Here is a 15,068-nt window from a genome sequence, read left to right on the forward strand (position 1 = left end):
GCATCTGGGAAAGAAGAAGCACATCACTTTTCTCAAACACTGCTTGCCACACTAGTGTAGATTAACTCAGGTTAGTTTTTGAGACATAGCAAGCCACCTCTGAGATTATGACCAAAGTCAAACAGATATCAAAGTGGGGAAAAGGAACATAAGGGTGTCTTAGCTTTGGCTGTCAGAACAAACATCATAGACTAGATGGCATAAACAACAAAAATTTATTTTCTCACAGTTCTGGAGCCTAGAAGTTTAAGATCAGGGGCCCCAGCATGATTGGGTTCTGGTGAGAACTCTCTTCCTGGATTTCAGACATCTGCCTTCCAGCTGATTCCTCACATGGTAAAGAAACAGAGACAGAGAGTATTCTCTCTGGTAGCTCCTCTTATAGGGGTACAGATCCCATCATGAGGGCCCCGCCCTCATGACCTCATCTAACCTTAATTATCTTCAAATATCATCACACTGGGCGTTAAGGTCTAAACCTAAGAATTTTGGCAGGGACACAAATACCTCCATAACAGGGGTAGATATAAGAAAAATGGGAGGTACCTGGGCCCTGGTGGGAAAATGGGAGCATGGAGAAATCAGGCAGGGACAGGGAGGTGCTCATAGAGTGAGGTGTAAACGGACCTACAAAAACTAGACCAGGGTGAAGACTGGCCTGCCCTCTGCTCTTTAGCTCTGTCTCTGTCCCTCTTCCACCTACACAGTTTTTCTTTCACCACACTCCCTGGCCACTGTTGTCAAAATACAGATGGAGGGGCACCTGAGTGGCTCAATCAGTTAAGCATCCAACTCTTGGTTTCTGCTTAGGTCATGATCTAAGGGTTCGTGGGATCAAGCCCCGCGTCAGGCTCTGCGCTGACATCATGGAGCTTGCTTGGAATTCTCTCTCTTTCTCAAAATAAATAAATAAAATAAAATAAAATAAAATAAAATAAAATAAAATAAAATAAAATAAAATAAAATAAAATAAAATAAAATAAGAGATGGAGACATACAAATTTTCCAGAATAATTGTTTCAACACTGATACAAATCATGAATGTAAAGTTAATGACCCTAATTGGAAGTTATGTTGAGAAATTATTTATATTTCTGATTATAATTTCTCAACATAACTTCCAATTAGATATCTCAATACATGATTTTAAAATAACACTTCTAAATAAAGACAGACACAGAGAAGAACATTTACATTCTTATCTCCTTCACAATCCCCTCCTTAGCTCTTCCTTTTCCTCCTGGCTCAGGCAGGGCCCATGTTATAAGACTATGTTACAGGACACTGATAACAGATTATGCAGACACAAACAGGTCATAAGTCAAGCTTTTTAAAAAGAATGATTCCTTTCAAAAACAAAACCAGCAGAGTGGGAAAAGCTAGGAAATATCCCTTTCTGCTAAACCCTGTCCTAGATATCACAAATGTCAGCATCTGTATGGTCTGCTAATGGAAGTAAAAATGAGCAAACATAACAGTAAGTACATGTTTCTAACAAGAGGAGGCATTTAAAAAGCACAGAAAAAGAACAGAAATTATCCAAGGATCTTCTGACACATTTACAAAGACTTTGGAGCTCAGAGCCCTACGTAACTCCCAAACCTTCTCTGTCTCCTGAACACATAGTAAGGATCTAAGGCAATCATCCAGAGAATTCAACTGGAAGAAAACACAGATGCACAGATGCTTGTGGCTGTAAGGGACCTTAGAGGTAAATGGTCTAATCACAGAAGGTCACAGTATTCCATCAGTCCTTGGGTTCAAAAGGACTTTCCATTGCAGAAGCCGCAGTGGTGCAATTGACTCACCCAACAAGTATTTACTGAGTGCTTACTATGTGTCAGACATCGCACTAAGTGCTGAGGACACGGCAGTGTGTGAGGGGACAGAGACCCAGCCTACAACAGTTTACACTCTAAAGAGAGGGACACAGGCATTGAATAATTTCACAGTGTACTGGTTTAGCAGAGGGTTTCAAAGGACAAACATCCTGAAGAAAGAGAAATTTAAGTGCTGCTTGTTTTTCTGCTATTCACCTAACTCCTCCAATATTTATGATTCACTCACTATTCCTCAAACATTTATGAAACACTCATGGGGGAGCAGGTAGTAAGCTGATGAAGAAAGAACTGACTTAGTAGTGGAGATAAAAGATGAATAAGATATAGGGTTCCTAAAGCATAAGAGACTCTTAAAAACTGAGAACAAACTGAGGGCTGGTGGGCGGTGGGAGGGAGGGGAGGGTGGGTGGTGGGTACTGAGGAGGGCACATGTTGGGATGAGCACTGGGTGATGTATGGAAACCAATTTGACAATAAATTTCATATATTAAAAAAAAAAAGATATAGGCTTCCTCTGCCCAAGGCACAGAGGCTCTGGTAATGAAGACCACACGGCATTTACCTATCAGGCAATAAATATATAAAAGATATGAGTGCAGGAGCACCTGGGTGGCTCAGTTGGTTAAGTGTCCAACTCTTGGTTTCAGCTCAGGTCATGATCTCATGGTTCATGAGTTTGAGCCCCGCATCAGATTCTGTGCTGACAGCTCGAGCCTGCTTGGTATCCTCTCTCTCTCTCTCTGCCCCTCCCCTGCTCACTCTCTGTCTCTCTCAAAATAAATAAATAAACTTAAAAAAAAATTTTAAATAATATGAGAGCAGGGAGGTAGAAGAAACCTGCTCCCTGGGGTAGAATGACTGTCCTGCAGGTATCAGAAGGATATTTCAGGGCATTTAACAAAAGAAAGTTTCATGCACAACACCACAGAAATATGAAGGGGTCCACAGAGATTTATGGGGTCCTTGAGGCCAAGACAGGCATAGTGGAAAGAGAACAAACACCTGAGTCTGACAAACCTGTGTTTGATTCCCCTCCCCAGCTGCATGAGCTTGGACAAGCTGCTTGAACATTCTGAGCCTCAGGTTCCTCATCTGAAAAAACGGTGCCAGTGTGCTCATCTTGTTGTATTACTGAAATAATTAGCAAGTTACCTAAGACAGTAAACCACAAACACCAAACACTCTGCGCCAATAATTAGAAAAGGAAGCGGTGTGGAATGAGACTGGCAGGCAAGTTGGGGTCAGACTGCTAAAAGCTAGACTATGGTGTTTATCCTTACAGATACCTAATTTGGAATCATTATCCCCTACTCTCAACTTGTGTCCTGTCTGGGGAATGCTATTAAGCACGTGTGCCAGCTTCAGAGCAGAGTTTTGGCATACGTGATCTCATTTCATCATCATAGCAACCTTGGGGAGGATATAACACCATGACCTTCATTTTACACTGAAGGCTAAGTGAAGTTCAGTGTTATGCCTAAAGGGACACAGCCATCAAGTAGCAATTTTCTCCTGCCTGTTTTCCTGCCCACATCCTGCACCATCTAGTTTCATGTCTTCTCTTAGTGGCTGCCTTACTCAGCAGTCCTCCTTCACCTCACTGACTCAACTATTCAGAATGGCCTGCTTGCTGTCCAGCGTGGAAGCCGCCCTAAGTAGCTGCCTTGCCCACCTCTCCCCTTGGGTTATGGTTCCCGGGGAGGATAACTCACTCACTCACTCCCCTCCACTGCCTAGGCGCCTGCTCAAACCCGGACTGGTGCTCTGCTGCCCCCTCCTGGCCTGGGCCGGAACCTCAATTGCTCCCTGGGGTCTTCTGCACAATCCTGTCATTCCATTTCCTCAGTATCTCAAGATTTAAAAGAACTGTACTGGTTTGCTGTAGATTATCCTGATACTTTCCTCAGCTCTCTATTTAACTAATGTGTCATACACACATATGAAAAGCTCTGTTTATTATGGTTTTAGTTTGCTTCTAGCTACAGGTTACACTCAGGAGAGCTTCTCAAGTGTTTACCTCATTGAATATTATTAGCTTACATGTTCATGTTCAGGGGAAAAGGAGAGGAAGGACTCAGAGTCCTTTAGTGGAGACACTAAAAATGTTTCCGCTCACACAAGAAATCTTCAGAGGCCTATTATGATTGAACACTTTAGGCCAGGCTGACTTATTGAATTACATATTTTGAATTTGGTCACATTTAATAATACAGTCTTATTTTCTCAGTGGTTACCTTAACAGGGAGTTTGGGGGAAAAATACAAGATTCACTTGAATGAATAGATAATAGTATACTTAAATCCTGTCAAAGATTAACCTTGGACTGACTAGCTGTCACACCCAACGAACAACTTTGTACATCTGTTAGAGCCTCAGATGGAAGGTTGTCACTTAGTTAAAATAGTCACTAACTATTCAAGACAGTACAGTCAGGCACACCAAGATAAAAAAAAAAAGTGCAATGAAGGAGAAAATGCAAGCAAAGGTCCCTCTTAAGCAGTCCATAAAGACTTGAAGTAGGGAGAAATCATTCAAATGCACTGTAGATGGCAATAAATGTGTGATCACAGTTACAGGTTTGCAATCCCTTTCCTACTCTTCTTTGTTCTGGTTTGTAATACTAGTCAAGTTCTGTCTACAAGCATGACATAAGTTAAAGAAAGTACACTTTTAGCAAAGAATGCTACTGCAAACTAATAGAGAGAACAGTTAAAAACATGTCATGTCCATTACCTTTTCTAGAAGGCCATTTTAATCAGAGGGTTGTTCAAGTCTAGCCTTTTTTATCTTTTAAGAAATATTCTGTATTTTTGCACCTGGTAAATTTTTCAAACATATGACCCTGAAGTATGACTTAAGAAGTAATTAAGTAATGACAATGCATTTGTTAACAGGGTTAAACTCAATATCTGAGCCCTAATGACCACAACTCTTCAAGCACTGACCACCAAACACTCAGCTGCCTACAACAGCAGTTGTAAAATATACCATGAAGGAAGTCAGGTGTATTAAAATTGAGGTTCTTGCAAATAATATGCATTTGGTGCTCAACAGTAAGGAAAAGCAAAATTCATTCAACCCTCTGCTTGATGGGCAAGCTGTATTCTTTTTCTCTTCTCTGCTATATGACTTCTTTAGTTACAAATGCAGTAAGTTCTTATCAAAACCTCTTATCAGATAGTCTTAAAATGCATAACAAGTGCCTATATGTACCCACTTCCTCTTTCTGCACAAAGACACATCTTGCCACATGTTTTCTTTTTTGTTTGCATTTTTATCTACATATCTGCTTTAAAGTCATGTTCATAAAGTAGAACGTTATTTAAATATAAGTAAAGAAACTGATTTAGTATCCACTTACAACTACCATTCTTTGATCCAATAATCATCCAAGAAGATTTTTTTAAGAACATGCTCCCAAGTTATGTATATTTATGTACTCACGGATGATATACATGTACTACTGAACCCATCTGTAATGTGCTTTTTAAGATATCTAAAAGCAAAAATTAAAAGCAAAATTTAGAAATAGATTCTCTAATACTTTCTTGTAGCACACCCTCCATGTGGGCATCCCATTTTAGTCAAAATATATGTGACCACTTTTGTTTAGCTCTTAAGTCTACTCAAAAGAAAAAAAAGAAAAATTCTATTTTTTCAAAATATGGTTTATTTAAACAGAGTCTCAATTTAAAGGACATTAATTAGTCTACCTGAGATTTATGCATGGCACATAGAAGGATTATTCAATACACAGATAATATATTAGTCAACAGAGAAATTCATTAATTACACTTTACTAGTGAGGGGCAAATCTTTTATCAACAGTTTATTTAGCATATTATTTTTTTACGTTTTTTATTTTTTTGTTTTTTACTTATTTTGAGAGAGAGCATGAGAGGGGCAGAGAGAGAGAGGGAGAGAGAGAATCTCAAGCAGGCTCTGTGCTGTCAGCACAGAGCCCAATACAGGGCTTGATCCCACAACCCATGAGATCATGACATGAGCCAAAATCAAGAGTTGCCACTTAACCGACAGAGTCACCCAGGTGTCCCAGCATATTATTTTGTAATGCACTGTCACTTCAAATACAATAGAAGAAAGAGCAACATGAAATCTATTTCATTATGAAATACGAAATAAATTATCCTCCAAGAAATAATCTCTGGATGTGAACACTGATTTTCAAAGGCATAAATGATGAATGGAACTAGCCAACTTGCCACATGGGTAAAAACTGTTAACTGTTCCAGTTTCAACAGATGTAAAAAAAGGAGGAGTCTGCATTTAATACTTGTGCCCACTTAAAAAACTAAGATCAAGTTGACATTTTCAAAGTGAAAGGGAGATTCAAGGTAGTTTCTTGAATAAATGAAGCCTTCATATCATTTTAACCTGAAATTTTCTGGTTACTGAGAGGAGTAGGATTGTAACTTAACTGTTCTATGTCAGAGTTCAGCAAATCACAGGCCAAGAGCCTAATATGGCAGTCACTTGTTTCTGTACAGTCTGCAACTTAAAAATAGTTTTTACATGTTTTAATGGATTTTAGAAATCAGAAGAATAACATTTTGTGCTGTGAAAATTATATGAAATTCAAATTTCATGGTCATAAATAGGGTTTTATTGGAACATCACCATGTGCACCTGTTTCTGTGTTGTCTATGGCTGTTTTCACTCAGCCATCACAGAGTTGAATTGCCACAGAGACCGTATGGTCCACCAAGCCTGAAATATTAACTGTCTGTCCCTTTATGGGGCTCTTTATTAGGTCTAGGTAATTGATCTCAATTACTTCCATCCTACACTTCCCCTTTCTTATCTCATCCCAGGTTGTGGGTGTCTTTCTCCCTTCCTTCCCTCCCTCCTTCTCTCCATCCCTCCTTCCCTCTTACCACGTGTTAATAGCAAGTTCTAGTCCCACAACATAACCCAAGATACAGCTACTTATATGGCCACCTTTTGTTCTCATAATGTTTACTTTCTCTTTATCTGCAATTTTGGTTTTCAATTGATAAAGACACAATCATGTTTTTTTTTACAGGCTCTCTTTGGCCTGACATCAACTTACCTTCCCAACTTTATCTTTCATGACAATAGTCATGTTTTATAAAGTTTGCAAAATAAAATGTGTATCCTGCATTTTTCTGCCAGTTTTTGCCTTTCCTTAGAATGTACTTTTTACCTGGTATGCCCTTCACCAAAGCTCTACCTGTTAAAATCCTGCTGAATTTCAAGGTTCACCCCCTTGCATGAAGACACCACAACCCTCCCAGTAGGAATTAATCACTCCATCTTTAGACTGCGGACATTGTCTGATCCCTATCTCATATTAGTTTTACTTATTTATCTCAGATTAAATTTATTGTTGTAAACTACACATCTGGAAGCTAATATATAGTGTTCTGCTCATCGTATTCATTCATAAACCAGCCCCCTTGCCCTGCCACACACACTACCAACATACATTGCCTAGTTCATAGTTATGCAAAAGGTGAGAGCTGTAACAGAGAGGTCTTGAAGTGGCACAAAGGCATCGAATTGAATAGCAAAGAATAAAAAAATGAGAACCTCATTCTCTTTTCAACTGTTTTTTCCATTTTTCTGATTGCATCACAAAGAAATCCTCAATTTGTACTACTGTGGTTTTACCACTGCTAATCTTTGATAATCTCCCTTTTTAACAAAGAGAGAACAATCCTAAGGCTTGGAGCCTTTTGCAAAAAAGCAGTTGTAGCCCCAGTTTAATAAAACTGCTTTGTTTTTATTGCAATTTATTTTTATAATTTGCTTCTATTTATGGCATGAATACAACTTAATGAAATTTAATTTCAATTTAATGAAAATAAGTACTCTCAATTAGTAAATTTAGGTTAATTTTTAGACAAAAAATATTAAGCAAATTATAGCACAGGTGATAAGCACATATGACAAAAATCTTAATGGTATTACATAGAAATGGGAGAAACATTTGGTTGTAGCAGATACTCAATAAAGTCAAAAGATTTCAATCCACCAGCCTCCTTGTTAACCTTCTACATAACTAAAGAAACTCACGTAAGAGACTAGCTTCAAGCTTCTGAAACAGTGGTTCTTAATATATCTAGAGATATATTTACTTGTCATATCTTGGGGGTTACGAGGGAGGGTTGCTTTTGTCATCTAGTAGGTAGAGACTAGGGATACTATTAAACATCCTACAGTGCAAGGAGAGCCCCCACAGAAAGAATTATCTGGCCCCAACAGTCTATGGTGCCAAGGTCAAGAAATCCTGCTCTAAGAGAAAAGAGAAAGTTCTACATGTACTATCCTTTGTCAATTGTTATAAATCACCCTGTGTTCAGCACTGCTCCTTACCTTATATGCTCTTTGCCATTGGTAAGATTACTGAGGAAAATCTCCCACCCAAACCTTTCAGTTTTATATCATCCATATACCCACTGCCCCCAATTAGCACTCAGAATTTAAAGATGGACTTTATTGGAGAGTCCACATCCTTTATGTGCTAACAGTATACTCTCAATATGTAGATCTAACTTCCTCATTAAGCCACAGGAATTAGGAGATTTTCAGATGACCATTACCCAAGAGAAAAAAAAAAAAAAGACTACACTAATTTGAGTAAAACCTTGATTCTAGCTAGCTATTGATTTCATGATTTCACTTAAAGTTACTCTTTGGCCTGATTTATATGGTTCAGGGACTCAAATATATTTTGCAGAATAAATCTGACCTTGAAATTTAAAAAATGCAATTTTTTATTGGATATATTAGCTATGTTAGCTTTCCCAAAAGGGAGTCTAAGCAGACCTACTTTTTTTTTTTTAAAGAACTACTTTTTAAGCTAGACAAAAAACCAAACCAAAACAAATAAAAAACATTAACATAAAACAACTAGCAATTGAAATAACTATCATTTGGCACTTTATTCTCAAATGTATTACTGCAAACACATAATACAGACATTTATTCTGAGTGTAAAGTGTTTACAAGAAAGTTCTTTGAAGCTATTTTGTGGTTAGTGTTTTGTTTCTCTTTCTGTCTCTCTTTTTTTCTCAAGTAAAGTTCCCTAGAACAGTTTAGCAGTAAATAGCACCTGTGACTTATTTTTTTTTTTTCAAATTAGGAGTTATTTTTACTCTGTAACAGTATTTAAACATGGAAAACTAGTGTATTCTTAAAGTAATGACCCTATCATAGTCGTCGTTTAATTTTGAGGATCTTTACAATGAGTATATTTCCAAATTTAGCATTTACTATGTATTAACTTTAGTGGTTAGAATACCTTGGAGGCATTTTATGCCTTTACATTCAAGTTGATTTAACTCCTAATTCTGAGATGCCTGTGGTAAAATGATAGTGAAGGTGAAACTGAATCCCTTTCATTTCAGAGCCACAAAGCTCTCTGCCAACAGAAAAGCAGCATTATTTTCAACACCTACAAGCTACAGAGGTGACAGTTATCAGGACTCCCACTGTGAAGAAAGAAAACCAGCACACAGCGAGATTATGGTTGCACAAATTTTAGGGACAAGATAAACAAGCTACCAGATTTCCCTTTCCCTAGGGTCATGTACCCTGTGCCTGGCCCAATTCATTATCATTCACTCACTCCCTCTAAAATCATTTGTTGAGCACCTGCTGAGTAATGAGCACTGTGCTGGGCACTGAGCACATGACAGTGAGGCAGCCAAATCCACAGACTACCTTCTGGGAGCTTATAGTCAGTGTTCAAGCATGTGCAGCCCAGCTTTCTACTCTCCCACTTGCAATCTCGCCTCTCACCATGCTCCTGAGTCAACTGCATGAGAAAAGAATTGGAAGCACAGAGAACAACAGAGGGACTGAACAGCTATATTTTTAATTTCTAGTCAGATCCCCAAAAGAGCTTAAGATATTAAGCACAGTGTGGGTGGCAAGAGATCCATAACCAGCAGTATATTCTGGATCTGCTGTGGGGTCCTAAAGGACACTGTGGGGGAAAACCAAGGGTATGAGAGGTACTGGCTAAAAATGGCTCAGGAAGGGCCTCGAACAAAGAGAGGGAAAGGGAAAGAGAGAATCTGGTTCCTCACCAGCCAGGAGCACTGGTTAGAATGCTTTTGTTAGAAAATGCATACTTTCCATGTTTCCTTACAGGAAGTATCTGCTGGCTATTACCCAGGGCCAGGGTTAAGTATTACCAAGTAGAATACACAAGTGTTTAGGCCTTTGAATTCCTCCCCTATACAGTGACGGTGCTCCTGGCCTAGCATCCTGCCCCCACCCCCCACCCACAGTTATTTCAAAGTATAGTGCACCCAGCATATCTTGGGGAGACATTAGAGTTTTTCCAAAATATTTGGAAGGGAAAACCCAATGAGGACCTGCAGACAAAGACAGGACTTTTCTCTATAGAGATGTGGAAATGGAGACCACACAGTGTTACTAGTTGGTCTGCAGGGCATTTTTCAAAAGGAGTCTTCCTCATGTTTTAAACTGGCATACACAGATTTATGGCCTAAAACAGCATTTTCACACTGAGTCACAATCCATTAGTGAGATGTGAAATCATGTGGATTCGGCCAATATTTTTTAATGAAATAGAATAAAATCAAACAGCATAGAATAGGAAATATTAGACTACATTGTTGGTAATAAGAATATACATTGTTTTATGAAACTTGTTTCCTTTCTATACACACATACTTTCTATTCTATACATACCTATATCTCACTACCTAAATCTGTTTGGTTCCTAAGCAATAATATATATTGCAAAGGATCCTATAAAACTCTGCTTTAACTTGGTTGCCATATAAATGTACTCTCTTAAACTGAACAGCAGTTTTGGTGGGGGGAGGAGGGGGCGGGAAATGAAATTCACTAGTCTAAAGAAACTATAGTTAAGTAGAATGGAAATTTTTAAAAAATGTATCCCCAAATAATTTAACACACTCTTCTTTTGTACTAATTATGTTTCATTTGGTTTCCCTAAACTTTTGTGTATGGGGATACATCTAGTTTTGCTACAAACATTCTTTCAGTCTCCTGTTACAGAGAGAAACACAAGGTGGGAAATAACTAAAAACAGGACATGGGTTTGGATGCACAAGGCCAAATCCCCACCACAGGGCAGCCCAGGCCAAATCCTGTCTCTCCATGCGCCAAACCACTGGACAGAATCTGGAGAGAGGCAGGCTCTTTTCTCCCATAGAAAAGCTTTTAAAATGCCAATTTCTCAAATCACTGGGCAAAGCACCAACTGCTCTCTAGGATAGGGAGCCCTAAAAAGGATCATGGCCAACTTATATTTATAAGCAGAACTGAATGTGTTGGGTCATCAAGGTTTTTGTAAACTTTTTAACAAACTCTATAAACAAAGCAGTATTTTCAACCGTGATTTTAGAAAAATTAAATTAGTTTGCCTGATACTCTTAAATAATCCTTCTTACCCCTACTCCTCACCCTTATCCATATATATCTGTATATATTAGAGAGAGAATAAAATAATAAAATAAAATAAAATAAAATAAAATAAAATAAAATAAAATAAAATAAAATAAAATAAAATAAAATAGCTATCACATGGCCTTGGGCTACCTGTGAAACAGTGCTGCCAGCACTATCCAGAAGCTTCAACTAGCTTTTATTGAGCTCCCTAAAATTTCCAAATATATCCTCAGGGTGTGTTTCCCTAATAGTCACATGTCCAATCTTAATTCAGGACTCACCAGCTTGCAACAGATAATTGTAACAGAGGAATGACTACTTACAAATGAACTTAATCTAGTGGGGACTGTCTACACCCTGGAACTAACCACAATGGCGCCCCACAACACCAAGGTCATTATTCCCCTAACATCATAATGACAACTGTGTTACTAATGAATTAACTATTTTGGCCTTAGAATCACCGAGTTCAGGCAGATTTGGCTCAAGACTGGGAGTTAAGAGAGTAAAGGCTTAAAACCAACTGAGTCTCAACTTTATCATGAGTGGAGGAAGAAAGAGGACTTTTGTCAGTCAATATCTACAATTTTAATTTTTTGCATTCTCTGGCTATATAGATTCTTAGTAATTGTATCTGTAACATTAGTTGCTTTAAGGTTTAGGCTTATCTTGTTGAAAAAAATAACTTTGATCATTAAGTGACATTTCTCAAAGTCTCAGCCAAATGGAATAAGCATGCACCTTGCCCATACTGCCAGCTACAGAGAACTTACCCAATACACATGATTACCGAAAAGCAGCAAGAGAAAGAATTTTTAGATCTCTCAAAATATTTTAATTCTGTGATTTTCAAGGTAATCAAACAACTTTGCAGAGTGAGAATCTTAGCAATATATAAATGATTTATATTTGTGTTGCAAATTTTACTGCAATTATAGCACAAAGCTTTTTTTTTTTTTTTTTTTTTTAATAAACTTCAAGTTCCTTAGGTTTTCCCTGTGAAGTCTACCATCCCATAGACAGGTACAATTGGCAGTTTATTTCTTTTTTCTAACCACTTTTCCATTCCTCAAATTAAGGAAATTTCTTGAGTTTCCTGATAGCAAACCCTATTCATAAAGACATCATGTGCTAATGATAAGTCCGAATCAATTAGAGGCCTCTGGGGTAAATTTACTCAGAAAGCAGTTAGATTTGGTGGTGGGGCAGTCCCTTTAGCACCAGGAGGCACTTCCTCTACGAGGTGGCAGTTTCTAAAACACCAGGTAAACAATTGTAAGTAGATTATCTCTTAAATCAGAAATTTACACTGCTCCACTGCAGCTCACCACACAATTGTAAGATTCAAAACTGAAAGGAGACACTTCACTTCCAACCTACTAATGAATGCACACAACAGCACATCTTCAGATGAACAATGAAAATTTTGATCAAAGTAGGCTATTTATATGCATACTGCTCAATGCCCAAGTATTTTAGAACATTTTTAAACAATGACAATTAAATTTTCATTCTGAAGTTTTGCCTTTCTTGCACACCTTCTGTATTCCACGAGCCATTAATAGTAGTGGCAAATGGAGGGGGGGCAGGGTAGGTAATCCTTACACATTCCCACCAAGTACCAACATCCATAATCCTGCACTGTGGTCTCCAATTGCATTAAAAAAATTGGGGGGGGGGCTCTTATCTAAACTCTTTCCAACAGAAAGAGAGTAGAAAATGAAATTGCAGAGAAGTATTAAATACAGAAGCTTCAACTTGTCAACACTTGAAATTACATTTTCAGATTCCCTATCTTAAAAGGCCTGGATCTAAAATGAGTGTTGAGAAGAATTCTTACCTATGGATAACAGAAAGGCAAGAAGGAAAAAGGAAGAAGAGAAGGGGAAGACAAACAAACAAACAAACAAACAAACAAACAATTTCCAGTGGATAAAAACATGAGAACATATGGCATCTTCACATCGGCCAACCGCTTTCTACCTGTTTGGATCTTCAGAGGAGGGATGAGGGACATTTCTGCAACCCCAGAGAGATGGCTTTCTGCATACATAATTTAAATAAATCACTCCAGCTTGAAAGAAGAGCAGCAGAACTCTTCTAATTACCACTGCCTGGACCTCATGTGCTGCTTTTTCTTTAAAGCCACACTAGTTCATTATTCTGCCTTCAACTCTCCGAAATGATTCATTCCCCCCTTCACTCCTGAGCAGACTCTGCAGGGAAGCCAGTATTTAAGTTTAATTTCTAGTGCCACTTGCTTTGGAGAGTTGGATGAGAAGAAGGAGGAAGAATCTAATTTAATAATTCTGTCACGGTTTGGAGGCGCACCCTCCGCCCCTACCCCCAAAAAATAACTCGACAAACAAGACCCTCTGGCAAGCTATAATCGTGAGCGAAGACACCAATCGGGAAAGGAGGGCCCACGTGTGGTGGGAGCTGTCACCCAAGGCAAGTGGCAGCCGGCGAGGAGGAGGGAGAGAGGGCGGGAGAGAGGCTGCTGCTTGCAGCTGCACCGGCCTGGGCGCTCCGAGAGAGACCCGACTCCAACTGGAACGTGCTTAGCTCTCTCCTAGACACTATGCGGGGAGAAATCAAAGGGCAGGGAGGCTGGATCCCGCGTCTTCGGGAGCTGCCCCTCCGAAAGAAAGGGACAGTCCCCGGAGCGCGCCGCGGGCTTCCCCAGAAGAAGCCCGAGCTCGCGCACAGGACGCGCGGCTCCACCACGTCCAGGGCGCCCCCCGCCTTACCGTCCCAGCTCCGACTCCACCTCGAAGAAATCGCTCAACGCATCCCTGTTGGAACCTTCGATCCAGTAATCCGGGACGAGGCTCCCGGCTCCTGGGGCCACACTGGCGGTGACCGAAGAGCAGGACGAGGAGGAGCACGAGGGCACCGTGACTTTGAGCATCTTCGCGGCGGGACTCCGGAAGCCGCCACCACTGTCGCCGCCGCTGCCGGAGCGAGAAGCCCCGCCGCCGCCTGCGAACGCAGGAGCAAGAGGTGGCGTCCTTCACACACACACACACACACACACACACACACACACACACACACACACACACACACACACCCACCCACCGCCGCCGCTGCCGCCGCCTCCCCCGGCGCCCTGGGCCGCGCGCAGGCTGCGGCTTTCCTCCTGCACGCTCAGGAGGGAGGCAGGGAAGGAGGGTGGGTGGAGAAGGGGGCGAGGAACCCGGAGAGGGTGTGGAGGGAGAACCCGGTCGCTGTCAGCCGGAGAGGAGAGGCGGAGGCACTGCAAAGGAGAGAGATTCCCTCCCCCTTCTCTCCCTCCCTCCCCACGTCCCCTCCTCCCTCCGCCGAGCCCTTCCAGCCCCCTCCCTTTTTTCCTTTCTCCCTCCCAGGCTGTGGCTGCGGCGGTGCCGGCAAGGGCGGCTCCGGATGCGGGAGCTTGGGGAAAGCACGAGGACCAGAGCATCATCCCACGCGCCCTCCCGCGGGAGCCGGGAGCCTGGAAAGGACCGCTCGCAGTGGGACGCTCGCTCCAGGAGTGGCGGGCGCCCAGCGCTCTCTGGGAGCACAGGGGTCTGGACCACCTAGCAGAAGGGTGAGAAAGCGACCTGACTGTTGTTGGCGCCACTCATCCCTCCCTGAGCGCGTCCAGGTGGCGAGTCCCTCCCACCTAGCACCAGCTAACCAGCCATCCCTTGTGCGTCCCTCTGTCAAAGCTTATACTGGCGGCTGGGGAGGGTGCCCTGTGGTCGCCGATCTCCCAAGGCTCCTGTGCCCGGCCCCAGGGAAAGCTGGAGGATAAGGAAGCACCTGGGTCCA

General features: G+C 40.9%; 1 protein-coding gene across 1 annotated transcript in view; it reads right to left on the minus strand.

The window, feature by feature from the left end:
• Positions 1-14,302, minus strand: part of CAMK4 (calcium/calmodulin dependent protein kinase IV) — a 213,747-nt gene extending 199,445 nt beyond the window's left edge. The window contains exon 1 of the mRNA XM_019450514.2: positions 14,024-14,302. Coding sequence (XP_019306059.1) covers positions 14,024-14,184 — 161 coding nt within the window. The 5' untranslated portion in view covers positions 14,185-14,302. The remainder of the gene's footprint in view (positions 1-14,023) is intronic.
• Between the last annotated feature and the right edge of the window lie 766 nt (positions 14,303-15,068).

This window comes from Panthera pardus, unplaced genomic scaffold (assembly GCF_024362965.1).
Source record: "Panthera pardus isolate Hobbes unplaced genomic scaffold, ASM2436296v1 HiC_scaffold_2, whole genome shotgun sequence".
Lineage (NCBI taxonomy): Eukaryota > Metazoa > Chordata > Mammalia > Carnivora > Felidae > Panthera > Panthera pardus.